This window comes from Poecilia reticulata, linkage group LG4, assembly GCF_000633615.1.
Source record: "Poecilia reticulata strain Guanapo linkage group LG4, Guppy_female_1.0+MT, whole genome shotgun sequence".
Taxonomy (NCBI): Eukaryota; Metazoa; Chordata; class Actinopteri; order Cyprinodontiformes; family Poeciliidae; genus Poecilia; species Poecilia reticulata.
Window position 1 is genome coordinate 1,150,899 of NC_024334.1, and position 25,763 is coordinate 1,176,661.

Consider the following 25,763-nt stretch of genomic DNA (forward strand, 5'->3'; position numbering starts at 1 on the left):
TAAAATACTTAAAAACATCAACTTTATGTAAAACTTTCAAATTGTAGTTGCCTTAACAAATTTTGAGAGGATTTTCTTTTATCTCTTTTCAGGTTAATTTGAGCAGTTATTATAGTGCTCTATTTATTTTTATTTTATTTTTTTAGTATGTATGAGTGTCTTTCTTTTTTGTGGAGCCAATCACTTGAGCATATTAGGATAATTAAAACATCTTCCGCATCGGGAAGGTCTGGAGCGCCAGCAGCTCTCCGCTGTCTGGTGACGCTCTTCCTTCCTCTCCCACCCAGAGGAGGTTGAGCTTCACCACAGCTTAGACCGCAGTCAGCGTGACAGCATTGATATACCTTCTCTGACAACTGCTCTATTACTGAAGACATTTTTATTTTATTTTTTCCCCTCACCTGACCGCGAAGCTTTGAAATACGTTATGCGTAAAAACGCGCGTCGCCGTCTCGCAGCGGCGCCGCTTTAGGAGTGGAGTTCCAAAAGTTCGGTTGGCAAGTGATTTCGTGGAAAACGTGTTTTATTTTTATTTTTTTCCAATGAGGATTACACAAACCATGGGGATCTTGTGGGTGTTGGTGTTCTGCTTCTGTGACTTATCAGGTGAGTGGCAGTTTATTAAAGATATGGCAGCAGATAAACTCAGAAAATGTTTAGCTGTATTTAAAGGAAAACCGTGATATCGACCATGTGTGGCTTTCAGCTAACAATTTATGACTTAAGTGAATTTGCAGTTATAATAATGTGATATAGTATCATAAACTTTGTTATGATAGAGTTTAGTTTAATAAACCCTCGGGGGGAAACGAAGCTCATCCAGGTTTCCTCCCATTGTTCTGTGGACTCTGTGGCTTCACATGCAGGCAGAAGGGATGTTGGACAGGCAGACGTTTAATGTGTTTGATACGACTTAACAGATAGCGATATGTCTCAGGTAACTGTTCTAATATCAATCTAAAAGTGTTCATATCTTAGTCTTTTATTTCTGTTTTTTTAAACCTTATTGAGGTTATAGGTCCAAATGATCCTAAATAGCCCGTGGGACCGTTTCCTGAGATTTTTGGGTCACGCGGCTTTAATCAGTCGTGTTTTGAGAATGAGGTTTAGTGTTTCATCAGAACATCTCAGAATACCAAAAAAAAAAAAAAAAAAAACAACTCGCACAATAGTTTTTGAAGCCAAATGTTGCTCTTAGACTGAGGATTGGAATAATCTGATCACGTATGAAGAATGTGTGACTCAAAGAGGAGAAAATAAATGTGATTAAATCTAAGTGCAGAAATGTTTGGCTAATGAACTGCGGAGGAATCAACCTGTTCTCATAAAATTTGTAACACAATACGAAGCTGTCCAACACTGACATACGTTTTGAAACAGAAGAACAACAGGACCTAAAGTTATTGTTTGAAAACAAAAAAAATAAATAAAACATAAAACAACTATTGTTTTCAATTGACACTTCAAATTTATTAAATAATCCACTTGTGCATTATATTTTTATGCAGAATTTAAAATATCAGTTTTTCATTTTGAAATATTACACTGGAAAAAAAAAGGTTGTTCTAACAAAATAAATTGCTTCAATTGACAACATCTAATTAAATTAAGTTTATTGAAGTCAATTTACTAAGTTGGCTTAACATTACAACTTAGTACATGCTATAAATAATTTTAGGATTTTGTTACTTATGGAAGCAATTTATTTCAGTTGTATCAACTTTTTTCAGTGCACCAGTAAGATGTCCTGTTAGAATCAATCCATAATGGTGGCCTTGTATATAAAAACTAACCAGAATTTGCATTTCTGAATGTTTCTCCTGTTAACTAATTTACAACAAACTGCACACTTAGTTTACATATGTTGTTTTAGTGTTTGAGCTCACAGAGAAAAAACATTGGCTTGTGTTGCTAACAGTAGCTAGCACAGTCACTGCGTGTTTCAGTCAGAAACTCTGTTGTTTGAAGATGGATATATTATATCAATTTAGCTAAAGTTGGGTATGAACTGAAACTTCTGTATATATATTTGTTTTCTCTGTTCTCTTTTGATAAATAGTTTCAGATAAAATGACCAACTATGGAAGCATCTAATGTTTTCATTATTAATTAATTATACATCCCAGTTAATCTGTTTCTGTTTACTTAGTATTGTGTTAAAATGTCTTTTAGGTATCAGTGCATGCTGCCAAAATGCCATCAGTGGAACTTGTACTGTTTGAGATCCATGACTAATTAGTTTAACATTTTATGATACATACATTTTATTTGACCAGGAAAATACTGCGTGTGCATATGTATATGTCTATATAAGTAATTATTTAATAGCAAAATATTGCCTGAAATGCTAGGTTATATAATTATGGTTTAAGTAGTAGTAGTTTCCCATTTTGTCCTCGTCTTTGTTTATTAAATAACGGTAATGGGTACTTGTGGTATATTATTTTAGACCTGATGTAGGGTTTATTTTCTTTTTATCTGAACTGTAACTACCCATCCATCTATGCATCTCAATGTAGATTATGTTTACTCTGGACTTGAAAGCAAACAACTTAGCATACAGCAACTGTTATGTGGTTCCCTTTAATGCAGGTGCAGTGATGGACTTGACGATGACCTCAACAGCAAAGGTCACCAGCGTCAGTCACTTCACCATCTCCTGTATCAATGGTGAGCACAGCCCTGCGGAGGTCAGGTTGAATATCAGGAGAGATAACAGTATCCTCAAATTACCAAGACCAACTAGTTTCAAAGTGCATAAGGACTCTCACAGAGTTGTTGTGGCAAAGGATTTCCGTGAAATTGAGAATATTGGAATTTTCTACTGTGAGACCCCGGAGGAGTCACCTCTTAAGCTCACAATGATAAACAACTTCATTGGAGGTATGTTCAGCTTCTAGACAACCAGATTTGAAGCATGAGTTCATTCATCTTGCTGGAAAATCATGGGTGGTCTTTGCGTTTCCAGCTACTTTCATTCCAAAGTACCTTACAATGACTGTGAACAAAGGAGAGACTGCACATCTCAGCATGGAGATGCTGGGCTCTGAACGGAGGGACGTGACCTGGAAATTTAACGGTAAGGGAAGCACCGAAATTCAAAACAGACCATCCAGACAAAATACTCACACAAATATAATGAAGGAAGTGAAAACAGAAACTACACTCTACAGTGTATTGTATAATTTTTGTTCATGTTTTCAAAGGAAACTACTATTATATGACACACTGGATTGAAGTGGCTAACAGCACTGCTACGCTGACAGTGGAGAATGCAACTTTGGCCAATCAAGGCATCTACAGCGCCAGCTATTTTGCGGACAGCCCCCTCCACGGCGCCTGGATGAGACTTATCGTTAGAGGTTTGTTAAATCTAACACTCTCCACCAGTTGCTATGTTGGAGGACCATATCTGGGTGAAGATGTGAGACTGCTTGCATGCATGTTTGGTAGGACAAGCAGTGCTGTGTATACATATTTTAAATGCTGCGCATTACAAAAGTAAAATTGACCCTTGAACTCTCTCATCTTTTGTCACATTACAACCCCAAAGTGAAGCATTCACTGGAATTTTGCCTTTTTGTGTTGTTAACAAAAATAGTGCATTTCCSTTCATGGATAATTTAATCCCTGCATGGATACAGCTGTTTTGTGAAGGCCTCTTAGCATTGTGGGAAAAAGTCAGAAAGCAAACATCATCAAGACTCACACAGGAAAACTGAAAGCAGGTTAGGTTATAAAACGACATATCAGAGTCCAATCGATGAACAGAAAATGGAAAGATTATAGCAACACTTCAAACCTACCAAGACAAGGCAGCAGTTGGCAGACCCTAGTAACTGTGGAGGAGCTACACAGTTCCAAAGCTCAGGTGGGATCATTTCTAAAAACGAACAGCTGTAAGTCACATGCTTCACAAATCTGGTCGTTTTGGAAGAGCTTCATGAAAAAAGCCATTGTTTCTAAAAAGTCACATGAAGCCCCAATGTTTGCAGTTTGTCACATCCTATGCAGGGGACGGCAGTGGAAGATGCTTCTCTGGTTTCTGACCTATCTGATGAATGTTATGTGGAGAGAAAAGTCAACAAACCTGATGGTGAAACATGGTTGTGCAGCATTATGCTCTAGGGATAGTAGAAACATGGATGGAGCTACATGTGTGCCAATATTTTGGAGAAAAACTATCTTAGAAGAAAAATAGGCAAAAATACAGACTCTAGAAAGGCAAAGGTGATAGAGACATAAAACTGGCTGCTGTAACTGCATCAAAATATGATTCTATAAAAGATTGACACTGGGGAGCTGAATTCAAATAAAAGTCACTGTTGATTTTTTTTCTTTCCTTTTCTTTCTATTTTTCATTTTTTTGCAGTCGTCTTAAAAACAATGTGCTATTTCCTTTCTACTTTACAGTGCTGTGGTTCTCTGGTTTTGTTGATGCAGTGTGATAAAGTGTCACAAAGCACACTAAACACTGATGAAAAGCATTGCATGTAACTGAACGGCACTATGTGAGTGTGTGTGATGCAATAGATAAGCTCATTTTAAAACATTGTTCAATTAACATTGTTAATTAGAGGTTAAAAAGGCTCTTTGGAAGTGGGAATCTTCTTTTTAAGAGTGGTAAAATTGTACTAACCGTCAGTTTCACTATCTTGCATGGAGCCCATGTGCAGCAACAACTGCAGCTAACTACTTCCAGCTTCTGTTTGTCGTTCCAACAGCTTGAATAAATTTTTGACCAGTGCTCTGTATGAGCCAGACTTAACTATGCAATAATTTTTTGGTTTTCTTAAATATGTTCCTTGCTATATATATTTGAGGAACCTTATATTGGAAAAAAAAAGATTTTCCCTTGGAAAATAAATAGCCACGATATTTCCTAAAACCACTGTGTTTTAATTGTCTTACTCTATCACACATTAGTGGTTTTCTTCAAAGTTTACTGTGTTAATCCAGAATTACTTCATTAATTGTGGAAAGCTTTCTTGGCCCAGATGTTGGAGCCGACCTAAACCATAATACTACCACAGTCCAGATGAGATTGCATTCCAGTGTGAGAGATTTTCCCTTCATGTTTCACATTGTTTCTCATAGCTTCACAAAAGCTGCTGTGGGTTCTCCAACTAGTAATGTTTCAGCTGAGCTTACGCACTTATAGAGAGTTGCAAAACAAAACTCTTGACAATTTGATTTTGTGTCTGTTGTGGAAAGAAAACAAGTGATGCCTGTGATTTTTAAATCCAAATGTATTCTGTGGATGTTTTTTGCCTTTTTGCTGACATTCAGATAGAGGCATTGCAAAGCTTCTCACCCCTGTGCTTTGCTTGAAAAATAAAAAAGCAGAACATGTTGCTCTAAAAAACCGTATTCATAAAACATTTATCAGTTGTCTCCTGGTTTATGTCCTTGCTATTTTTGCTTCTACTGGAGTTTTTGGAGATTCAAAGTTATCTGAAACTTGGATGTTTGGAGAATTACTCACTGTAAGCTTAAGATTCATGATTTTGTGTTTGTTCTTCTTCTATTTGTTCTATATTTTTTTATAAAGATGATATGTGGACAAAATATAAGCAAGCTGATTTATGTATCCCCATTCATACATAATGTGAGTCAAAAAGCTCTACATGAAAAAGAGCAAAACTCTTTAAGACAAATGCCTTTGAAGATAAAAGATAGATAATGAAAAGGTTTCTAATTTAAGCTTTAAGAGGCAGTATGATAAAAACTGATGACAAATAAAATTCAGGCCTGATTTAAAGGAGGGAAACATTTCTGCATGTTGGCTGTTTGAGAGGATTGTTTCTTGTCTGTTCTGTTGTTTTTAATGTCAACACCAACAACTGAACAATATTCCATTTTGGGAACCAACATCTATTATTTTATGTTTCTTTTTTGTTTACTTTGGTTTTGTTTTGTTGTGATGAGCTGGAGAAATTCTATTTTTCTATCTACGTACTCTGTAATAAAATGGACATCTAATTAGTGACTGAAAGGATTGTGGTCATGCAGTTACACTAAAATATAAAGTTGTGTGTGTGTCTGACCTAGGGAGTATGTAGTGTAGAAGAGAAGTGGGCCGATATACAGTAGGAGCCTTGAGGAATCTTTGTTTGCTTTTCTTGTAATTAGCAGTGATGCGGCTTGTCATCATCAAGCCGCATCATCAGACATGATGATGCGGCTTGATGATCAGATGTCTGATCATCAGTCATCAGTCATCAGACATACTGTAGGTCAAACTTAGTACCAACATCCTGGTACTCTGATGGATCGATAATAACATGTAGTGTCATGGTCTTTTCAATGACTAAAAAAATTTTGCTTTGGATTTAAATGTCTGGGTGAATTTATTTAATATTTACCAGCATGTAAAAATGTTTCACACACTTGTAAAGAATGGTCATGAGGTAGATGCTTAAAAAAATAAAACACATGTACAGAAATAACTTTTTAGACTAAGCGAAAACTTATCAAGTCATGACAAAGTAAGGAACATATTTTATAATAAAGTACTTTATTTCTGCAGACTGTCCTAGTAAGAAGTGGGGTCATAACTGTGACAAAGACTGCCCAGACTGCCTAAACGGAGGAGTTTGTCATGATTTAGATGGGGATTGTGTCTGCCCTCCTGGATTCATGGGGACACGCTGTGAGACAGGTTTGTGCTACACTGAGACAAAATACAGCACAATAATATCCATAAAAGTTGATTATCTATCTGTCTGTATGTCTCTTAGAATATACAAAAAAGGTCACCTGTATTTTTTTAAATATCCTTTATCTAAACAGCTGGTCCATGTAAATGTTATGATCTGTAACGTTTGGATTGTGAGGGTTTTGTTTTCACTATAACGTCACTGACTATTGTGTGCCGAAACATAAATAACTGAAAAGATGTTTCAGCAGCTTTCCCTGGCTGGTGACGCTGACAGATTGGTTACAGTCAGGGTGTTTTGCAATTCAGTTTGAAAGACAGCACATTTTTAGGAATACAAATAAATGCATTTGTGATTTTTACCTTCCACTGATGGGGAGCAGCCTGCAGGGCAGGAATGTTTGGGAGAAACTGCCAGGAGTCCTGCAGAACCGACCACAGCAGCAACTGCAAAGAGATTCGCTTTTGCCTCCCAGATCCTTATGGCTGTTCCTGTGCCAGCGGCTGGTTTGGGAGGCTCTGTGAAAAAGGTTTGTAAAACCTAACTTTCCTTGAAGCCACATTAGATCTGAGTTCAACTATCTAAATTTTATATGGTGTTCGGTTTGCCTTTTTCAACTCAGCTTGTGTTAATGACACATATGGGCCAGACTGCCGGTTAAGCTGCAAATGCCAGAATGAAGGAGTTTGCAACCGTTTCAGTGGATGTCAGTGTCCCACAGGATGGAGAGGACAGAACTGTGAGAAGTCTGGTGAGCATCATAACAGACTAAAATAAAAAAAAGTTAAAGCTTTACTATACTGAGTTAAGGCAACAAAAAGAAAATAGCAGTCTCATAATTTTTGAAAGATGTAGAAACTGTAAAAGTAAGTATTGCTCACCAAACATTTGAAAGCTGGAACTTTAAAAGGCTAATCAGCTTTTATGTAGTGATAAATACACCATGTTTAACCAAATACCAAAATGATAAAACTGTATTTTTTACCATGATTCAAATCAAAGCTTTCAAAATATTCTTATAGATTAAACTGCAGCCTTTCCATGTCACCTATAAACCATTAATCCAAATATTGTCCTTTCTTTTCCAGAACGAGCTCCTCAGATTTTGGAATTGGATTGTGACTTGGAGTGTAATCTGAATTCTAGTCCTAAAGTCAAATGCTCAGCTACAGGCAACCCCCTACCCAGCCACAACAGCTTTGAGCTTCGAAAGTTGGACAACACTGTGCTGAAGGTCAGTAGACCAGAAGTAGTCTTGGGAGCATAATATATTGATGGCCTAGCTAAAAATAACATGAATATATAGTATATAAATAATTTAAAATGCAAATGTACACAATGCATTGTAAAGAAAAAACCGCCCCACATTTTTTCATGTTAAAATCACAAACGTGAATGTATTTTATTGGGATTTTAAGTAATAGGTTAACACAAAGTAATGTATTGAAGGAAAAATCATACATGGTTTTTTGCTATAGACATTCATTTATATTCTGATCAGGTTGAATTCAGGGGAAATATTAGCTGAAACTACCTTGGAGAGCTAACAGACTGGCACTCTGCCCAGGTGAGCCTAGTCTACCTGTGATTTACCGTAATGGTGAATGGTTGTTAGTAATAAATAAAAATAAAAAAATACTGAAATTCAGCCAGCATGTAGGTAGACTTCACAAGTGATCCAGTGTCTAACTAGTGTTACTCTAATGCACACGTGTCCATTAGTACTCTCTTTCCTCCCAGGGACTACGTCACCAGAACTATCTATGTTAGCAACATAACATGTTTTTTCTTTTAAATTTTTTTCTGCACACAACTACATCAAGTTTCACTTTTTTGGGTTTAGCAACTCTAAAACATTACCACTGTCACCATCTGTCACTCCACTCGAATTATACAACTTTTTCTACAGCTAGCAGATGTACATAAAAATGCTACAGGTAATTATGGCTCAAACACAAGTTTAGAGAGAACTGTAGTTAATTCAGTTTTACACAGTCTGTGGATGTGAGAAGATTTGTACAGTTTTTTTAATGTAATTTTTGTTTGTTTTGTAATGCATGTTTTGACTTGAAAAAAAATCATGCTTCCTCATAGATTGCCAGTGTGTCTTCATGGTCTGGCTGCTGATTGTGGTGTGCCATATAGCCACTGCCCTCTCAGTCATTCTTGTGTTATTCTTTCATATGATGTTAAGATTTTGTCTTGCTTAATAAGCCTGCTGCTACACAATGTTTCAGAAAAACTCTGCTCTCTTCTCTTTCACAAATTGTAATCACTTTTCCTAGTACTGCAAATTTCTTTTCAAGCCTCATCCCATTCCCATGTAGTATTACTTTGTGTCAGATAATTCAATTCTTAATTTAATTAGCGCTTTGAAAACAGCAAAAAGGCAAAGAAACGTGTGAAGTGACAGTAATGGATGAGAAGAAATGTTCATAAAGAGGTATAAAGATCCCAGCAGCTGTAAGATATAGGGACTAAAGTTTCAGAAATGTGGAAGTTGAGGGGGAAAATGTACTTGAACTATGTCTTGACTGATGCTTTCAAAGCTGGGTCACATTTTGAGGAAGTCAACACAACAATGGTTTGACCAGATAAGGCTGTATCACTCTACATTGCAGCAGTCTCCATGCATTGCCTTGATGTGATATGCTCAGACCATGTTATTGTTACTGCTCTATTTCCTTAATAACAGAAACAATCTGATGAATAGTTGTGCCAGCATTTCCCACAGGAACAAAGAAGGTTTTCCTTGGGACGACATTCTTGAGGAAAAGTCAAGCAGGAACAGAAGTGGGCACAGGAAATGAACATGCGGCTTTCTTCCTGTATTGCTCAACCATTTTCCATCTTTTTCACTTAGGCCTCCAAGACAATCCAGGAGTCAAATCGGAGCACAGCTTTATTTGAGATCCCTCCACTGAGCGCTAAACAAGGGGGATTGTGGGAGTGCCGAGTGTCCACCAATGGAGGCCGGGACTCTCGCAAGTTCAACGTTACCATTAAAGGTCTGAGTGTGGAGTAACTTTTGAGTAGTGTGTGTACAAAGAGTACAGTTTGTCACATTTATTGGTCATGTTTCTACACAGTGCCCCCAGTGCCAACTACAGCTCCAAAGCTACTTGAAAAAAGGAGTAAGCAGCTGCTGGTGATGCCGGTGGAGTCACACAAAGGCGACGGTCCCATAATCTCAACCAAACTTCTGTACAAGCCTGTGGAGAACAGAGACTTTTGGTCCTCAATTATAGGTAGGCTGAGAAAAACATAAAGTCAGTACAAGTGCTTTTATGATTTTTATGTTTTAGCAATTTTCTCCCCTTAGCAGTTGTAAAAAATGGAGTCCCAAATGTTGTAACATTTTAGCAAAAGTCAAGAGAATTATCAGAGCAACGAAAGGAAAAGGGATAGTAAAAGAATAGATCATAATTAACCATAAACACAGAAACTGCTCACTAAACTAATATTTGTGGAAAAGCATACATAAAATAATCTCTGAACAGATGGTCATAACAGGGTCCAATATCCACATTTCTTGTTGCTTAAACTAAAATGTATCTGATTAGACATGTTTACATTGTACACATTAAGGTGTATTGGAACAGGGACACATCTAAAAGCAGCAGAATACCATTAAAGACCTGGACTGCCAAACTCTAAATTAAACCAACACAACCACAATTGAAATGTTTGTTAATGTTGGAGCTCATTCATTTTTTTGTCTCTGTGCACCACCAGGTCCATTAACCACTTTCAGGACCCGACCAGAACCCCTCAGTGTAAATTACCTTGAGAAATAATGAGATTTGGTTATATGTCAAAGCAGGCTTTAAAGCCAAAAAAGGATCAAATGTTACAAGCCAGACATGTCATACAAATGGAACAGATACAGAGTTACATTCACCGTCCAGCGCTGGGCCACACTTAGCTCCCCTTAGGGATGTAACCAAGTGAGGCAAAGATTGTAGCACGAGTTTAGCTTTTATTCTTCTCTACAATCTGTTTCCTCCCTAAAGGGTAGTCTTATCAGTTTCAGTCTGTTTACATATGACTGCCGGCAGTCACACACAGAAACATGGTTATGTAAGCTGCAGCGTGTTCGTGTAAGTAGTTAAAAGAGGCTAAAAGAGATAGAAGACAAGAATCTACAACAGTAATCTCATCATCTCTTTGTTTTGTTTCAGTTTATAGTGACAAGGAGCCCATCACTTTGATGAACCTGGAGCCTTCAACAAGGTACCGCGTACGCGTCCAGCTGAGTCGTCCTGGGGAGGGAGGAGAGGGAGAATCTGGACCAGAAGCTGTCATGGAGACAGACTGTCCTGGTGAGACCAATGTAGAACTGAATTGTCAGTTCAGACAGCTACACACGTTCAAAACAAAAACTTATTGATCTGAAAAATAAAATACCAGAGCACAATCAGGCATATTCTGGACAGGAAAAACTATCAGAGAATAAAGACATAATTTCATTAAACATGAGTTAGTACTGTGGTTACAATCATAACAAATGAAACAACTGTGTGCATGCAAGAAAGATGTTGAAAAAAAGAAACTGCCTCTTTGTGGGGGCACAACAATAGTAGAGAAAGAATAATAGGATTCACTTAACTACATATTATTACAGTTACTATATTACTACAGCTACACTTTAATTACACTATAATTATACAAGAATTAACCACATTTTTATGCTATATGAATGGACATTGTAAAACTTAACTCAAAACACCTGCTTAAGGGAAAGTAATTATTCTCATTGGACAGATATTATCCAAATGTGAAACCAAAGTTGACTAAACTTAGCATAAATCTCAACATTGTGCATAGTACGACCACTCCCAAGGTACCTCTCTAGATGCATTGAAAAGGGTCCAAATAAAACTAACTGGAAGCAAAGCCTGATGGAACAGAGCAAAAAAAGAGAGAGAGAGAGAGTTCACAAGGGCAAATGAGGCAAATAATTCAGGTGGGGTGCATGGAGGCTGGCCCAACAATGCTGCGAGTTCAGGTGGGGAGCTAAATGGGTCCAATGATGAAGCTCTGGAGGGTGGTTTGGAGCCCATTGCAAGAAATGACAGAAATAGTAGCTGGCCTGGAAGCTGAAGGATCTGGCAAAGAGGATTAGAAATGAAGGCCAAGTAGCTGTGAAAGTAAACGGGGAGTCCTCTACAGCTACAGCGGTATGAGCAGAATACAGCCATAGGACAGAAAGGTAGGTCTGGAGGATAACTTGTGGGCCGTTTAAATAAGTGAGCTAGCTCCCAAAGCATAGAAACAGTCAGATCTGGGTTCATGCTTAAATCGCTTAAAGAGTCTTTAGAGCAAGATCATTTTCAAGAACACTGAAACATTCTGTGGTGGATGTGACTCATCCTCAACTTTCTTCAAGAGCACAGGAACAAAGACTGGTGGAGGTGTGATGATGATGAGGAGTCCGTAGAATGCTAAAGCCATGGTCAAGGCTGTGCGTTTGAAGGCTGCTAGAAACGGACGATAAACTGTCACAGATCAGACATTTGGTTTCTGACAAAGTTTCACAATGACGTTTTTGGTTGTGCCTGTGATGTCATGCTTGAAACTGCGGCAGAAAGGAAGTGCAGCACACATTGCAGTATTCAGACAGCAGTGGCAGTAAAGTATTGAACGCAGGAAAGGTACGTGGACATGAAACAATGGAGTTGCTGGGTGGGGGCAATATTATCTTTTTCAAAGGCACGTCTTCAATCCTAGAAAGGTGAGATGCTGTTTTACTATGTTATCATATCTTGATATGCTCACATTTGAGGTCCATTTTCAGGTCTGATCTTTTTTTTTTTTATCAAGATTTGTTCCAGTGATGAAACCAAATACAGCCAAAGGAGATGGAAAATAAAACACTTAATTGTAAAGAAACTTAAAAATGACATCAACCAAATATAGTTGGGAGAAATAGTGAAGTCAAATCAGGCAACATGAGTTGAAATAACTTGCATGGAGACATGGGGACCAAGTGAAGCACAACAGGCATTTAGACTGAGTCAGAACCAGGAGCGACTGAAACTCTTGGGAGATTGAGGACCAAGTAAGACTAATTACTATAGAATGGTAGCAAATGAGAGGGAATCAAAAGGATAAGACAAGTTAGAGAAGTTGACTGGTGGAAATGACTTAACAAAAACTAAACACAGAGATCAGGAAACAGAAACAGGGTTAAGCATGAGTGACAAAATAATAAGCCAACACAAAAAATGCCAGGGGGACTTCACCGTTAAAACACTTCCCAAAACTCAAAGACAGCAAGACTACTGACGTAGAATGACCTGAAATATTAAATGTGGCATTTTTGGAAAAGTCTAAATTTGTTCTTTAGTCCTTCAAATCTTATGTTTAAGAAATGAGAGGTAAAATGGAGAAGACTGTCATTGCTAAAGCTTTACTATTTGAACTTACAGCTAACCTTTGCTGTCCCAGTTTTCACCCTTTATTATTTTTCTATGTTTTTTCAGATCCCCCTTCACATTTTCCATTGGCTTGAGATCAGGGGTTTGTGGCACCCATGCCAAGACATTGATTTTGTTGTCCTTAAGCCACTTAGTAACAACTTTGGCTGCATGCTTTGAGTCATTATCCATTTGGAACACTCATTTGCACCCCAGCTTTAACTTTCTGGCAGATGTGTTTAGATGTTGCTTCAATATTTTCACGTAATGTTCTTTCCTCATTATGCCATTCATTTTATGAAGTGCACCAGTTCCGTCTACAGCTAAACGCACCACAGCTTGATGATAGTGACTCCGTATTTTACGTTCGGGATGGTGTTCTCAGGCTTACAAGCGACCCAATTTTTCCTCCACCGTTTGGCCATTATGGCCAAACAGTGTAATTGTTTAGTTTAATCATATGCAGAGAACATGCTTCGAAAAATGAAAGTCTTTGTATGTGTTAGTAACCCTGCGATCTGACGCTTATATGTTTCTCTTGGATTAATGGCTTCCTCCCTGCAGCTTGACCGTTTAGCCCATGGTGGTGCAGGATACCACCATGAATAATGACACTGTCTTAACAGCTGCAGCCAGCATCTTCACTAGATGTTTGGCTTTTATTCTGCACATTGTGGACAAAGAACCAATCTCCTTTATGAGGAGTATAATGGTTGGACATTCCCACCATGTTTAAACTTGCATTTAATTGTTGGAAGAGTTGAAAGTGGCACTTCCAAGCATCTGGACATTGTTCCAAAGAATGAACCAGAGTTGCGCAGCTCCACAGTTATTTTCCTGATATTTATGATGATTTCTTTTGACCCTCTGAAACCAGCAGACTGCAGATGTGGCCTTAAAATATATTCACCCCTGTGCAATTAACTCAAATGTGTCAGATAACCCATCAGAAATTTCCAAGCCATAATATTGTCATCTGGGCTTTCCAGATGACTCTTAGTTTGAAAACACAGTAATCATTATGTAGGTAAACTTCAATAAAACATTCTCACATATTATTTTCGTATGATTGGGGCATTTAGCAAGTAGAAATGAATTTGGTAATTCTAACAGACCTGATCAAAATAAGTTTGGACTGATTTAACTTCAGACAGTAAGAAATAAAGCTTTACATAGTGCATGTAAACTGCTGGCTTTAAGTCTAATTAGCACTTCTAACTTACCGTTTCTACTTGTTTGCTGCAGAACCCACGGTTCAGCCTGAGATCGAAAATAGGACAGTAGACGGCCATAATGCTAAAGTGTGGTGGCGGCTACCTACCAACAGTGACATCACTCCTGGCACAGCCACTGGATTTTTAGTGCAGCTCTTTGAACCCCCACCGTCCAATGAAAAACTTTTGGAGAAGACCACCCTGCTCAATGTGCTCTCTACCGAGTTTCACAACCTGAAGTATCATCATGACTACAGTGTGGTGGTGCGCCTCATCAACTGTGGCAGCCAGGGGCCAGCCTCCAAACCTTTCCTCTTCCGTGTCAACAGCCAGGGTAAATGGAGATCTCTGGTTTCTTTTATTGCTCAATTTTTTTTTTGATGGTTGTGGAAAAATAAATGAGATCTGCAAATTTTACTGTTAAAATAGTTAAATGGATATGTACAGATGTTTGGAGACTTTACAAGACAAACAGGAGCTACAAGGCCCAATTTTGTTCTTTTACAGAATTTAAATAATTCTCTGACACAAACATGTTGGTGTCTCAAATAACAACAACGCTACAGAAAGCCACAAAAACATGTAAAACAAGAAAAACAAAACATAAAACACAAACTAAATGAAAATATAAAAAAAAAACATTTATTCCAGCTTTTTTATTGTTGCAAAACTTGTTCTACAACAGCTAATAGTAACTGTGTCTGCATTCCAGGGCCTTCACCTCCTCGCAGTGTCCAGGCCCAAGCCCTTTCCACATCGGCTGTCCAGGTGAGATGGCAGCCCCCAGAGAATCCAAACGGAGGCATAATTAAATATGTCATAGAGTACCAGCCAGTCGGCCAGGGCAGCCCTCATCACTGGCTGGACATCGATGACAGAAATAAGACCACAAAAGACGTGACGGCGCTCAACAGCAGCACCCTGTACCAGTTCAGAGTGAGAGCTTGCTCCAAAGTGCCTGGAGAGTGGAGTACATTTGTTCAGGAGAAGACACAAGGAGATGGTAATAAGGAGCTTGTTTTCTATGTTTAAGTGTTTCTTGGGGGGTTTAGGGTTGTAATGATGTAGTTGGATGTAAAAATTCTTTGAAGGTATTGCATGACTTTAACATTGTTTAAGCAAAACACAATCAAAACACTGCATCTCAGGGCACGAAAGGAAAGAGAAAATCCCAATGTCCTTGGGTTGCTTTTTCAATTATGATAAGAAGGATGTAAAGACTTTATTCTTTCTTTTGAAGTAGGTTTTATATTCTTTTTTGATAAAATTGGCAATTGGAATAGAAGTTCTTAAGATGCCTACTAAAACTACATCTGCTGCTTCCTCAGATAGAAATAATCCTCGTCTCTCTTCTCATTTTTTTCCCCTTTGCCTCTTCGATGAAAACAGATTCACAGATTTTAGCACCAACCACTCAAGGTGTTTCTGGAAAACCCACGGGGGACGGTAATCAGCTCCTGGTGGCAGTGGTGGGCTCAGTAACTGTTACCTGTGTGACCATACTGCTCGCCCTGCTGGCTCTGTTCTATATCAGGAAGATGCTGCTCAACCGTCGGCGCACATTTACCTATCAGTCTGGATCGGTGAGGGTGTGCTGGTATTAACTTTGGAAGAATATAAAAACGTTTTTCAAGACTACATATGAAAACTAAACTTTCACATTTATTTGTTTATTTGCCAACGTTTATGGTAGGGAGAAGAAACTATTTTGCAGTTTAACTCAGGAACCCTGACCCTAACAAGAAGACCCAAGCCCACGCCAGAACCGCTCACCTATCCAATCCTTGAATGGGAGGACATTAAATTTGAAGATGTCATTGGAGAGGGCAACTTTGGCCAGGTTTAGACTATTTCATTTTTACTACTTTGATCAATGCATGAATGGCAATCAAACTTTTAAGCAACTAAGCCAACCATATTTTAATAACAGGTCATTAAAGCCATGATCAAAAAGGATGGGAACAAAATGAGTGCAGCCATCAAGATGCTAAAAGGTAAGTACTTTTCAACATTTTAAACCAACTCAAAATTTCTTTATACTTTTCTTGCAATGAGACACATAGTTTGATATTTAAAATGGTCTTGATCAGATATTCTCAATGTTATTGAAAGTTTTTCTTTGGATATTAGCTGCTTTTAAACTCATTTTTGTCCTTCTACCTGATCATGACAGCATTACAAGTTGGAACTAAAACAGATATACATTGTTTAAAGTACAGTGAAACTGATTCTTTCCTTAGTAGTCCATTGTATCTAGAGAGAAAAGAGCTGAAATTTAGGAATCACTTTCATTGCCAAATAACTGAGAGATCAGAGGTTAGAAGCTTAACAAACATTTGCATAAAAATGTTTAGTGTTCCGGATATTTGTGAATAAGACACTAATATCCATAGAAAAGCTTGAAAGACTTTTAAAAGACAAGTTTCTGAGATTCTAGTGAATGCCTGTGAGATTTATTGTGGAAAATTAGTTGTGCTTGTGTTTTGTGTAACAATGTGAAACATGCTGTACTGCCTGCAGAGTTTGCCTCAGAGAATGACCACAGAGACTTTGCTGGAGAGCTGGAAGTGTTGTGCAAATTGGGCCAGCATCCCAACATTATCAACCTGATAGGAGCCTGTGAAAACAGAGGTGAGTGAGCGACATCTAGTGGTGCATTTGGGTCTGTTTTGAAGTCGATGATGGGTAATGCTGTTATGCCAACAGTCCCAACAACTGTTCCACCATGGAGCCCCTAAATAAAATCCTGTGCATGTACTTGCTTACACAACTCACCACAATAAGTTATGAGGTAATAAGGTAAACTTTGTTCGCCTAATTTAAAATCCTAAATGAAAAGAAAATGACAATGCTGGAAAAAAATTTGATGAAGTCCACAAATTTGAAAAGGAAAACTGTGAGTAATGTAGTTTGCATTTTCTATCTCGTGAGAAAATATTAATTTTTTGGCCTTCATACAAGTTGCTAAGTGAAAGAAAATTAATATTTCCCATCATTCCAACTCATATTTTGCAAACTGAAACATAGCAGTGGTAGCATCATACATTGAAACGAAATGTACAAATTCAATATAACAAAAAATACATTGAATTTGGTTGTAACGTAACAAAATGTGAAAAGGTTTTGAGGTGCATGAATACATTTGTGAGGTGCTTGACGCTGCAATCTAAAAAGACTTACGATTTTTTAAACATTTTTGTAAGAACTGTTTTTAATAAAGAACATCCAGGTTTTGGTATTTTTCATCAAAATTAGTTTGAACAATTTTGTAATATTAATAATTATAATGATAATAAGTGGCCATTCCTCCCAATTGTTTTCTGTCATCTTTGAATTAAAGGCACCAGAAGAAAGGAATCCAAAATGAAAACCTCTCACGCTACAGAGGCTTGAAGGGATTTGTCCATGCATCTCACTTCTTTGCTATCTGTTTTCCGAAGGCTGAACTGATGCTAGTTCCTGCCATGATGTATCAGTTTCTTTTAATAGCATTCCAACCCAAATAATGTGATTACTTTTGTGTGATCAAAGACTGATAACATATGAGAGAGGAAATTTAGTGGTAAGCACATTAGATGAAGCATTGCTAATCCAATTTAGCCTTGAAATATAAATGGTTGACAAATTCAAGAATCCACACCACAAATCTACTGAATAATATGAACAAAAGAGACAAAGAAACAGAAAGAACTTTGCTAGGTTATTGTGAATATTTACAACAACAATTCTGTGAAAGCTAAATAGGTTTTCAAGGGGAAACAGTGAAGAAGGTGTGGGTTAATAATTGAAGGAATAAATAAGGAGCCATAAAACAGTGGGGAAAAAGTATTTGCATAAAATGTATAAGTGGGCACCTTTTGCAATTCTTTCCTTTCACAATAAAATTCTAAATAATTATTATGGTTATTAATCCATTGAGCTTCATACTTACAAACATGAACCAAGATCAAAGTCTGTTAAGTTTGGATAAGATTAGTGATTTCAAATCTTGTTTAATTATTAATATATTTTGTTTAATTTTTCCTGTGAGGCAAATATGTTTGGGTTTTTTTCCTGCTGGAAATACAGAACATTCTGTGTGAGATATTTGTCCAGCCTGTTATTCCTTCCTTCCCCATACGGTCCTCACTAATTGTGTTGGCACTCTTACTGATCCTGGTGAAATCAGCATGAAACCTTTCCAACAGCTACAAATGCCTAATAGCCTGTGGAAAGGCTGAAAGCTGTCATCTGTTGACAGAGATTCAGCCATCTGGTTGAGTTCAATGAGGATTTTATAAAAAAGGTCCGACCTACGTCTGAGTCAAGTTTAAATTGTTCAAGGCCAAGTCCCTTACCATCTGTAGCCGGTTGGCTCTCTGAGCAACTGCAACCAAGTCAGTCAAGGCCTCACTCAGGGTTTTTAGGTAGACAGGCAGGATATTGTTGTGGAATAAAAATAAAAATGAATAATTTAAACAACTGATTGAATGCAATGCTGAAAGGCTCTTGGTCTTTAAATATTGATTGGGCCTGACATAATGTCTCTATCATGGTACTGGTTGGCATGTCTTCCTCCTTGGTGGGAGTAATGTTCTGCTGTGTTGAATTAACATAAAGTACAAGAACTTGGAGATTGTACTCCTGCTTTATTCTATGGTGCAATGCACTACCACCACAGGATGACACCACCATGTTAGACAGTTGTTAGTGTTTTTTTATTTGAAAATCTCAAGTTGACAACTAGAAGCATAATTTGCGGCAGTCACTAAAGGATTAACCCTTCATTTTGTTATCCAAGTACAGTATAAAAGTTATTTATAGAAGTCATTCAGCTACCTGAAGTGGGAAGTTGATCTTGAACATTAATGATTTTTAAAATCCACATTAAATTCAGATTCAACCACCTAATTCTTGTTTGGATGCTATTGGCCAATTTGAAAAGCAATGCTTCGAAATGAATAAAACCCTAAATGTGCATGATATGCTGGCTCACAGCAAGTGCATGTGTATCACAGTAGGCTGGAGCGATAGTGACTGACACTTTAACAGTAACAGAACTACGTGGTAAAATTGGCGAGCTAGCCAGGAGGCTTTTATGAGAACTGTGTGTCTTTTTTCAGGTTACCTGTACATAGCCATAGAATATGCTCCCTATGGGAACCTCCTGGACTTTCTGAGGAAGAGTCGTGTGTTGGAGACTGATCCTGCTTTTGCAAAAGAGCATGGTACTGCTTCAACGCTCACCTCCCAGCAGCTGCTGCAGTTTGCTGTTGATGTGGCAACCGGCATGCATTACCTCAGTGACAAGCAGGTAAGATAGGGAAAGAAAATTCTAATATGCCTCATAGTGAGTAGTCTGTCTCTGATTGAACTTGGGATTCAAAAACATCTGTTTTCTAGTAGTTGATGTCATTGGATGTTGCGATGTTGCATAAAGTTTTAAATCTTGCATGCACGATTTTACTAATCTATGCAAAGAGCTTCAGTAATTACTCTTAATTAACTCAAAATTATATTCTGTCTGTAAATTGTGTTCACACTTCAGGTAAAATTTATTTTAACCCTTTTGTAAAGCATGTTCATTTTACAATTATCACTACTTCCTTTCTCATCTCCTCTGTGCTGGTTTTAGTTCATTCACAGAGATCTGGCAGCAAGGAACGTTCTTGTAGGGGACAGCCTAGTGGCAAAGATTGCAGATTTTGGTTTGTCCAGAGGAGAAGAGGTTTATGTCAAGAAAACAATGGTGAGTTGTTGTTTTTTTCTTTGTATTTAACAAAGTAATCCAAGAAGTAATCCAGTAGTAGATGAATTACACCAGTCGTGTCCAATACCAAACCTGGGGGTTACTGTCCTGCTGATTTTTTTTTTAATCTTTTGCTAGTTTAACACACTATAATCCTATATATATTCATTAACATAGTCTAATCTCACACACAGTTTAATGAAAATGTACATCCACTGGGCACAAAATGGGGGAACGACTGGGGGAGGAAATAAATCTGCCCTGAGCAGTGGGCAAGTCAGGTTGATTGAGGTGACATAATCTGAATATTTGACAGGTTAAAAAGATGATTATGAATGGCAAAGTAAACTTAAACATTTTTTATGTTGATCCAGACCTTACAACACAACCACCAGCATGAATAAATTTTTATTTCCTTTTACAATAGAATAGAAAAGCTTTATTATCTGACCCAGTTAACGACAGATTGTTTTTGTCAGGTGCTTCATCTACAACCATTCCCACACAATTACCTTAACATCTTACCTTAATAAATTCAGATATATCCATCATGTAAAAAAACATGTAAAACAGCACAAAAAAAAGCACATAACCCATTAATTGTTTTGTAAACTTTTGGGTCCATTTTCTGTTACGGAAACATCCAGACAAGTAATGGATCAATACAAGGTTCTCCTCTAGAGGGCAGTGTTCTGTAAACTACCTTTGTGTGTTGTAATCGTAAAGCTGTGTTTTGTATTGCTTAACTCATCACATTAAGAAGACAGACGTTTAAACTGATTCAGAGATGGTGTAATGTTCAGGATTTGACATTTCAGTTACTTTGTGAAAATTAACCACCTGCTGGTTTGATTCCAGGGTAGACTGCCTGTACGATGGATGGCCATCGAGTCCCTGAATTACAGCGTGTATACGAGCAAGAGTGACGTGTGAGTCTTTTATTTGAACAAAACGATGGCATTAAAGTTGTCCATTATGTASAACACAAAGTGTCTTTCTTCAGAAAACAACAAATCATCCCCCCCGTCACTGTTACTCTGATAAAAGTGTGCAACGTAACTGATAAGCACAAACCAGGAAGCCTAGGAAACAGACTGCCAGTTGACTCTGTCAACAGGAGCCTGTTTATACAGCAGAGAGCAGGCCAGCAGAGCACAGGACAGCAAAAGGAAGAAGAAAAAAACCTTGAGAGGACCAAAACAGTACTAAGAATTAGTGAACGAAGAATGAGTGAAATTTAAGTATGAACCAGTGCAGCAGAGATACCGGTGAGGCAAAAAGACAGACTGAGCACAAACACTTTGTCTGATTATGTAATCTACCACACCAGCTTGTGACATATAAAACAGGTGGTTATTCTCGTCAGAAAGTTTCGCTTATCAGATTCCAGAAAAGACTGTGGCTTTATGTTTTTGAAACTGAATGACACGAACACATCTTCATTTTTAAGAAGAAACTTCAACTACTAAATTATTAAAATTAAAACCTTTATGTAGTACATCTCTAGTTCATGCATTTTTAGTTCATGCATTTTTCAAACTCAAAACTTGTATGAATGCAAGATAAGATTGTTTTGGAGTTGCACAGTTTTTAATTCGTAGATTGGCACAGCTAGTTTCTGTTTGCAGGGCACCAGATACCATCAACAAAGTACATTTGCTCTTTTATGACAGTTAAAAAAAAAAGAAAAAAACTTTTACGTTCTCTCCAACTTGCATGATCTCAACTATTTTTTGACCTTCTTCCTCACAGATGGTCTTTTGGAGTTCTACTTTGGGAAATTGTAAGCTTGGGTAAGAATGCTTACAACATCATAATAAAATGCAAGTTAAAAATGTTGTTCTGTGACTGCAAAGATACAGGCCCTTCAGGGGAAGTCCCAGAAAAGTTCTATTTTTATTTCTGCTTTTTGTTAAATCTTTTTGTAGTGTCAGAAAGAGCTATCTTCTTCAAATCTACATGTGTAGCACAATTGATTGTCTGAATAATTGATGTATTTTAACCTCTTATTGTGCATTTCATGGTCTCGTGTTTTACATTACATTTATTTTCTGCCTCCTGTTTGTCTGTGAAATAGGAGGTACACCATACTGTGGAATGACATGTGCCGAACTTTATGAAAAACTGCCACAGGGCTACAGGATGGAGAAACCCAAAAACTGTGATGATGAGGTGTAAGTGTCCTGTTCTAAAAGACAATTAATTCAACTGTTTTACTATTTTAGTTCTTGTTAGAAGTTTTTTTAAAAATGATAGAGTGTTAACAATTTTATCCAAACATTATTTAGGAAGTTCTCTCATTGTTTATCATCCCAGCTATGAACTAATGAAGCAGTGCTGGAGGGATCGTCCCTATGAGAGACCACCCTTCTCACAAATCTCTGTCCAACTCAGCCGGATGCAGGAAGCCAGGAAGGTAATTCTTGATTGACAACAGGATTCATACCGCTTTAATTTTTTCTTTTTTTTTCACTTTTTCCCTGAATGCACCATTACCTGATTGATGCTCGGTGGAGACAGCATGATACTGCGGGGATGCTTTTCCTCAGCAGGTAGAGGGAAGCTAGTCAGAGTTAATGAGAAGATGGATTGACCTAAATGCAGGACAATCCTGGAAGAAAACCAGTTGCAGGTTGAAAAGTTTCAGACTGGAAGAGAAACTGCAGGTTCATCTTTCAACAGGACAATCACTCAAAATATACATCCTTAGCTAGCATGAAATGGTTTAGACAAAAACCTAATCATGTGTCAAAATGGCCTAGTCAAAGCATAGGCCTATTTCCAATCACTAACTTTGACACGGTTGATTACAAAAACACATAAAAGTTTTTAGATTTCTATCTGTAACATTTTTGACAGTGTAATAAAAATGTGAAAAGTTCAAAGGGTATAAAAATTTTCACCATGCACTGTATTACAAAAAGTTTTGCATCATAAATCATCATGTTACTGCAATTTCTCTTTAGAGCAGACGTCCCTTTGTTACAAATTAACAGTCACAATGAGCAAGGCAAAAATGTGGTCACTTACATGAAGTTTAGCTGCTAATTTCAATTGAATGCTGTAAATAGTTTTTATATTTTTCCATCGGTTTTCCTGAAATTTACCTGTCTTCCAGGCCTACGTTAACATGGCTCTCTTTGAGAACTTCACCTACGCTGGGATAGACGCCACCGCAGAGGAGGCCTGACTACCAGCCCCCCCAGACCCTCGCACGCCACGTAGCTCCAAGAGAAAGAAGAGCGGCAGGCCGCCACGTTACTGCCACCACCCCGCCAGTCAGCAGCAACACAGGAGGACTGGACGCTTCACCGCAACCACCCAGYTATAGACGGAGGACTGTGACAGGACACTTTATTGGGTTACCAAAAGCATGAGGAGACGTGGAGAATAGCTGAGCCTTCGGTGGAAAGACTCATTTGCTAGAAAGCCTTCTGGAAGAAATACCGCTTTCTTTCAATTCAATGTAAAAACAAAAATCAACAGATTTATCTTTCTTCCTTCTCATTTTATATTTTTCTCTGATCCCTGAGGGGGGGGACTTACAAACGTGGAGCTATGTGATTTGCTAAAACACCAACGGGTCTGTGGGGTGTSTGCTGGATTTTTTTTTTTTTTTACTCGTGGAGAAGGAGGAGATATTTTTGTGGAGAAAACTTTAAAGGACACAGTTTGGACTACAAGCAGAAGTTCTCAACWTTTTTTAGAGTGAATTGTGACAGATACCATTGTAGCACTTACAGTASCATGATAAGTGCCATTTGTCATAGTTATTATCCGTGTACTGCCTAACGCTGTCCTGTGAAAATCAGTACCGCTGTTTGTATTTTGATACGTTTGTAAAAATGTTGAAAAAGTATTAGAGCCATGTATTCAAATTAGGCAGAGTTGTAGAACAATATATTTTTTAGCCAATGTGGAAGGCGTGTTGAAATGAGAAATTATCTCCACACCATAAAGCACCATCAACACTTTCAGGAACCCTGGTAAATATGTGTAAAAAGCCTTATTATGAAATTATATTTTGTTATCTCACACTCACACAGAATTATAAAAAAAAATCTGGATTAGTAGGAAAATATTTCTGAGGTTTCTGGGGGTTTTTTTGTTGTTTTTTTACAAAATCCAATGTTGCCACACTTACTGGAACTCTTARAAGTTGAAACCACACACAGATGAGCAGGATGGATAAAGAAAGCAGAACATAAGTAAAATAAAAAAATCCCAAAGTTCACAATCAGACGGTTGCAATCATTAAGTTGTCATAACAACCATTAGATTCTGTTGGGTTCTACGTGATAGCCAATAGTTTGGGAGGAATGTTAGGTAAAAATCTGAAAAGGAGACTAAAATTGAGGTTTTTGAAAAACAAAATTTGGGAAAGCAAGAATTTATGTCCAAGTACAAAGGAGGCTCTGTGATGCTGTGGGCCTGTTCCTCTACAAAATGCCCTGGAAAAGTAACTRGTTAGGGTTTGGGTTAATTGTAAAGGGCKCTGCCAGCAAATATAAMATGGGTCATAACTGAATCTCTCAGCAGGATTAAAAATGTACACAATGAAAATGCCAGTGTTGAATTAACACCCAAAAGTGTCTATATGTATCCAACTCAGCAGGTGTTAAAGTAACACTTTTGAAAGTGTTAAAAGATTGACACCCATTTGTTGTTAAATTAGCATTGGTCTATAATACTGAAATGGGTTTAAGAAAAGTTAAACTTTCCATTTCTGTGTATTGTTTTGAATATTTTCCACTGGATTTGATTGATATTGGCACCTTGTGCGTCTATTTACTTTTTTAACACCACATTATGTTTTCTGATCAACACTACACTGGTGTTATTTTTAATATATTTTAACACCAGCACCGTTGTAAATGTTAATGTGACTCTGTGTTGTTGAATTTAACACCAGCTGACTTGGACACATATAGACACTTTTGGGTGTTAATKCAACACTGGCATTTTTACTGTGTATGGCCCAGTTAACATCAAATAGAACATAAATTTTTCTTAGACCCAAGGTCTAAACCCTGGAGAAAACCTTTGGGGTGAGTTAAGGATAATAGCGCAGAGGAYCCAGGCCTCTGGCTGAGTGTTACTGGAGAAGAGTAAGTCTTATCCTTTTGTGTTAACAGCAGGTGTCAGGAAGTTTGCCACCAGTGATTCAGTGTGTGTGATTAATCTAAAGCAATCAAAGATGAATCTACTGTTAAGCTTTTTACTCATGTTTGGTGAGGTGTCATTATGTATGGAGGGTGCTGTGTGAGCAGTGGTGGTCAGATTGAATGTTGTACTGTTAGAAGACATGTAATAAAATGTTAGCATGGTTGTCATGGATTTATATTGGTTCTTAAACAATTGTTTTTCCCGTCTTTTGTCTGTTTATAAGAAGGAAAAGTACATCTCAGAGTACTGGAGTSTTGGGAGAGCCAAGGGATGCTGATCTGCAGACTTGATTTCATAAAGTTTGTCTTGAGGCATCATTTTTGTAGARCAAAACWGTCTTTGGACATGTAGTCAACTGACTTTTTTATACAGTGTGTGTGAAATGCTGTAACAGGACATGTGAAAAAAAGAAAAAGGAATCCTGATCTGCCCAGCTGCACTGAGCTGATCTGTCACCGGGTTTCCTCCACAAACCGACCACATGCACAGAGCTGTCTGTCACACACGGTTTCTGTGGCCAAGCTTCCTGAGGACCTTCGAACATGTGAAGAAAACACCATTGGCCCAAGGTTTATTT

The 25,763-nt window shown here is 37.7% G+C and overlaps 1 protein-coding gene across 2 annotated transcripts; it reads left to right on the top strand.

Moving 5' to 3' along the window:
* Positions 1-321: 321 nt before the first annotated feature.
* On the top strand, positions 322-24,001 carry tie1 (tyrosine kinase with immunoglobulin-like and EGF-like domains 1). Of its 2 annotated transcripts, XM_008406195.1 has the most exons (24): positions 322-606; positions 2,593-2,883; positions 2,969-3,079; positions 3,207-3,362; positions 6,530-6,661; positions 7,042-7,188; positions 7,282-7,410; positions 7,748-7,893; positions 9,523-9,667; positions 9,749-9,907; positions 10,841-10,981; positions 14,324-14,626; positions 15,005-15,295; positions 15,682-15,875; positions 15,986-16,132; positions 16,223-16,286; positions 16,813-16,923; positions 19,395-19,585; positions 19,907-20,020; positions 20,879-20,949; positions 21,773-21,813; positions 22,098-22,194; positions 22,337-22,436; positions 23,139-24,001. In XM_008406195.1, exons 1-24 carry the CDS (start codon positions 543-545, stop codon positions 23,208-23,210), a joined length of 3,417 nt encoding a protein of 1,138 aa, XP_008404417.1. In that variant the 5' UTR covers positions 322-542; the 3' UTR covers positions 23,211-24,001. The 2 variants fall into 2 exon arrangements, with proteins under 2 accessions (XP_008404417.1, XP_008404418.1); XM_008406196.1 differs by lacking the exon at positions 14,324-14,626.
* Positions 24,002-25,763: the final 1,762 nt, after the last annotated feature.

Excerpts from the sequence above, each read along its gene's own strand:
- tie1 (XM_008406195.1), top strand. The coding sequence starts at position 543 with ATGAGGATTACACAAACCATGGGGATCTTGTGGGTGTTGGTGTTCTGC. Across the intron at positions 7,894-9,522 it reads TGGACAACACTGTGCTGAAG|GCCTCCAAGACAATCCAGGA; the intron begins GTCAGTAGACCA and ends TTTTTCACTTAG. Across the intron at positions 22,195-22,336 it reads AAAAACTGTGATGATGAGGT|CTATGAACTAATGAAGCAGT; the intron begins GTAAGTGTCCTG and ends TTATCATCCCAG.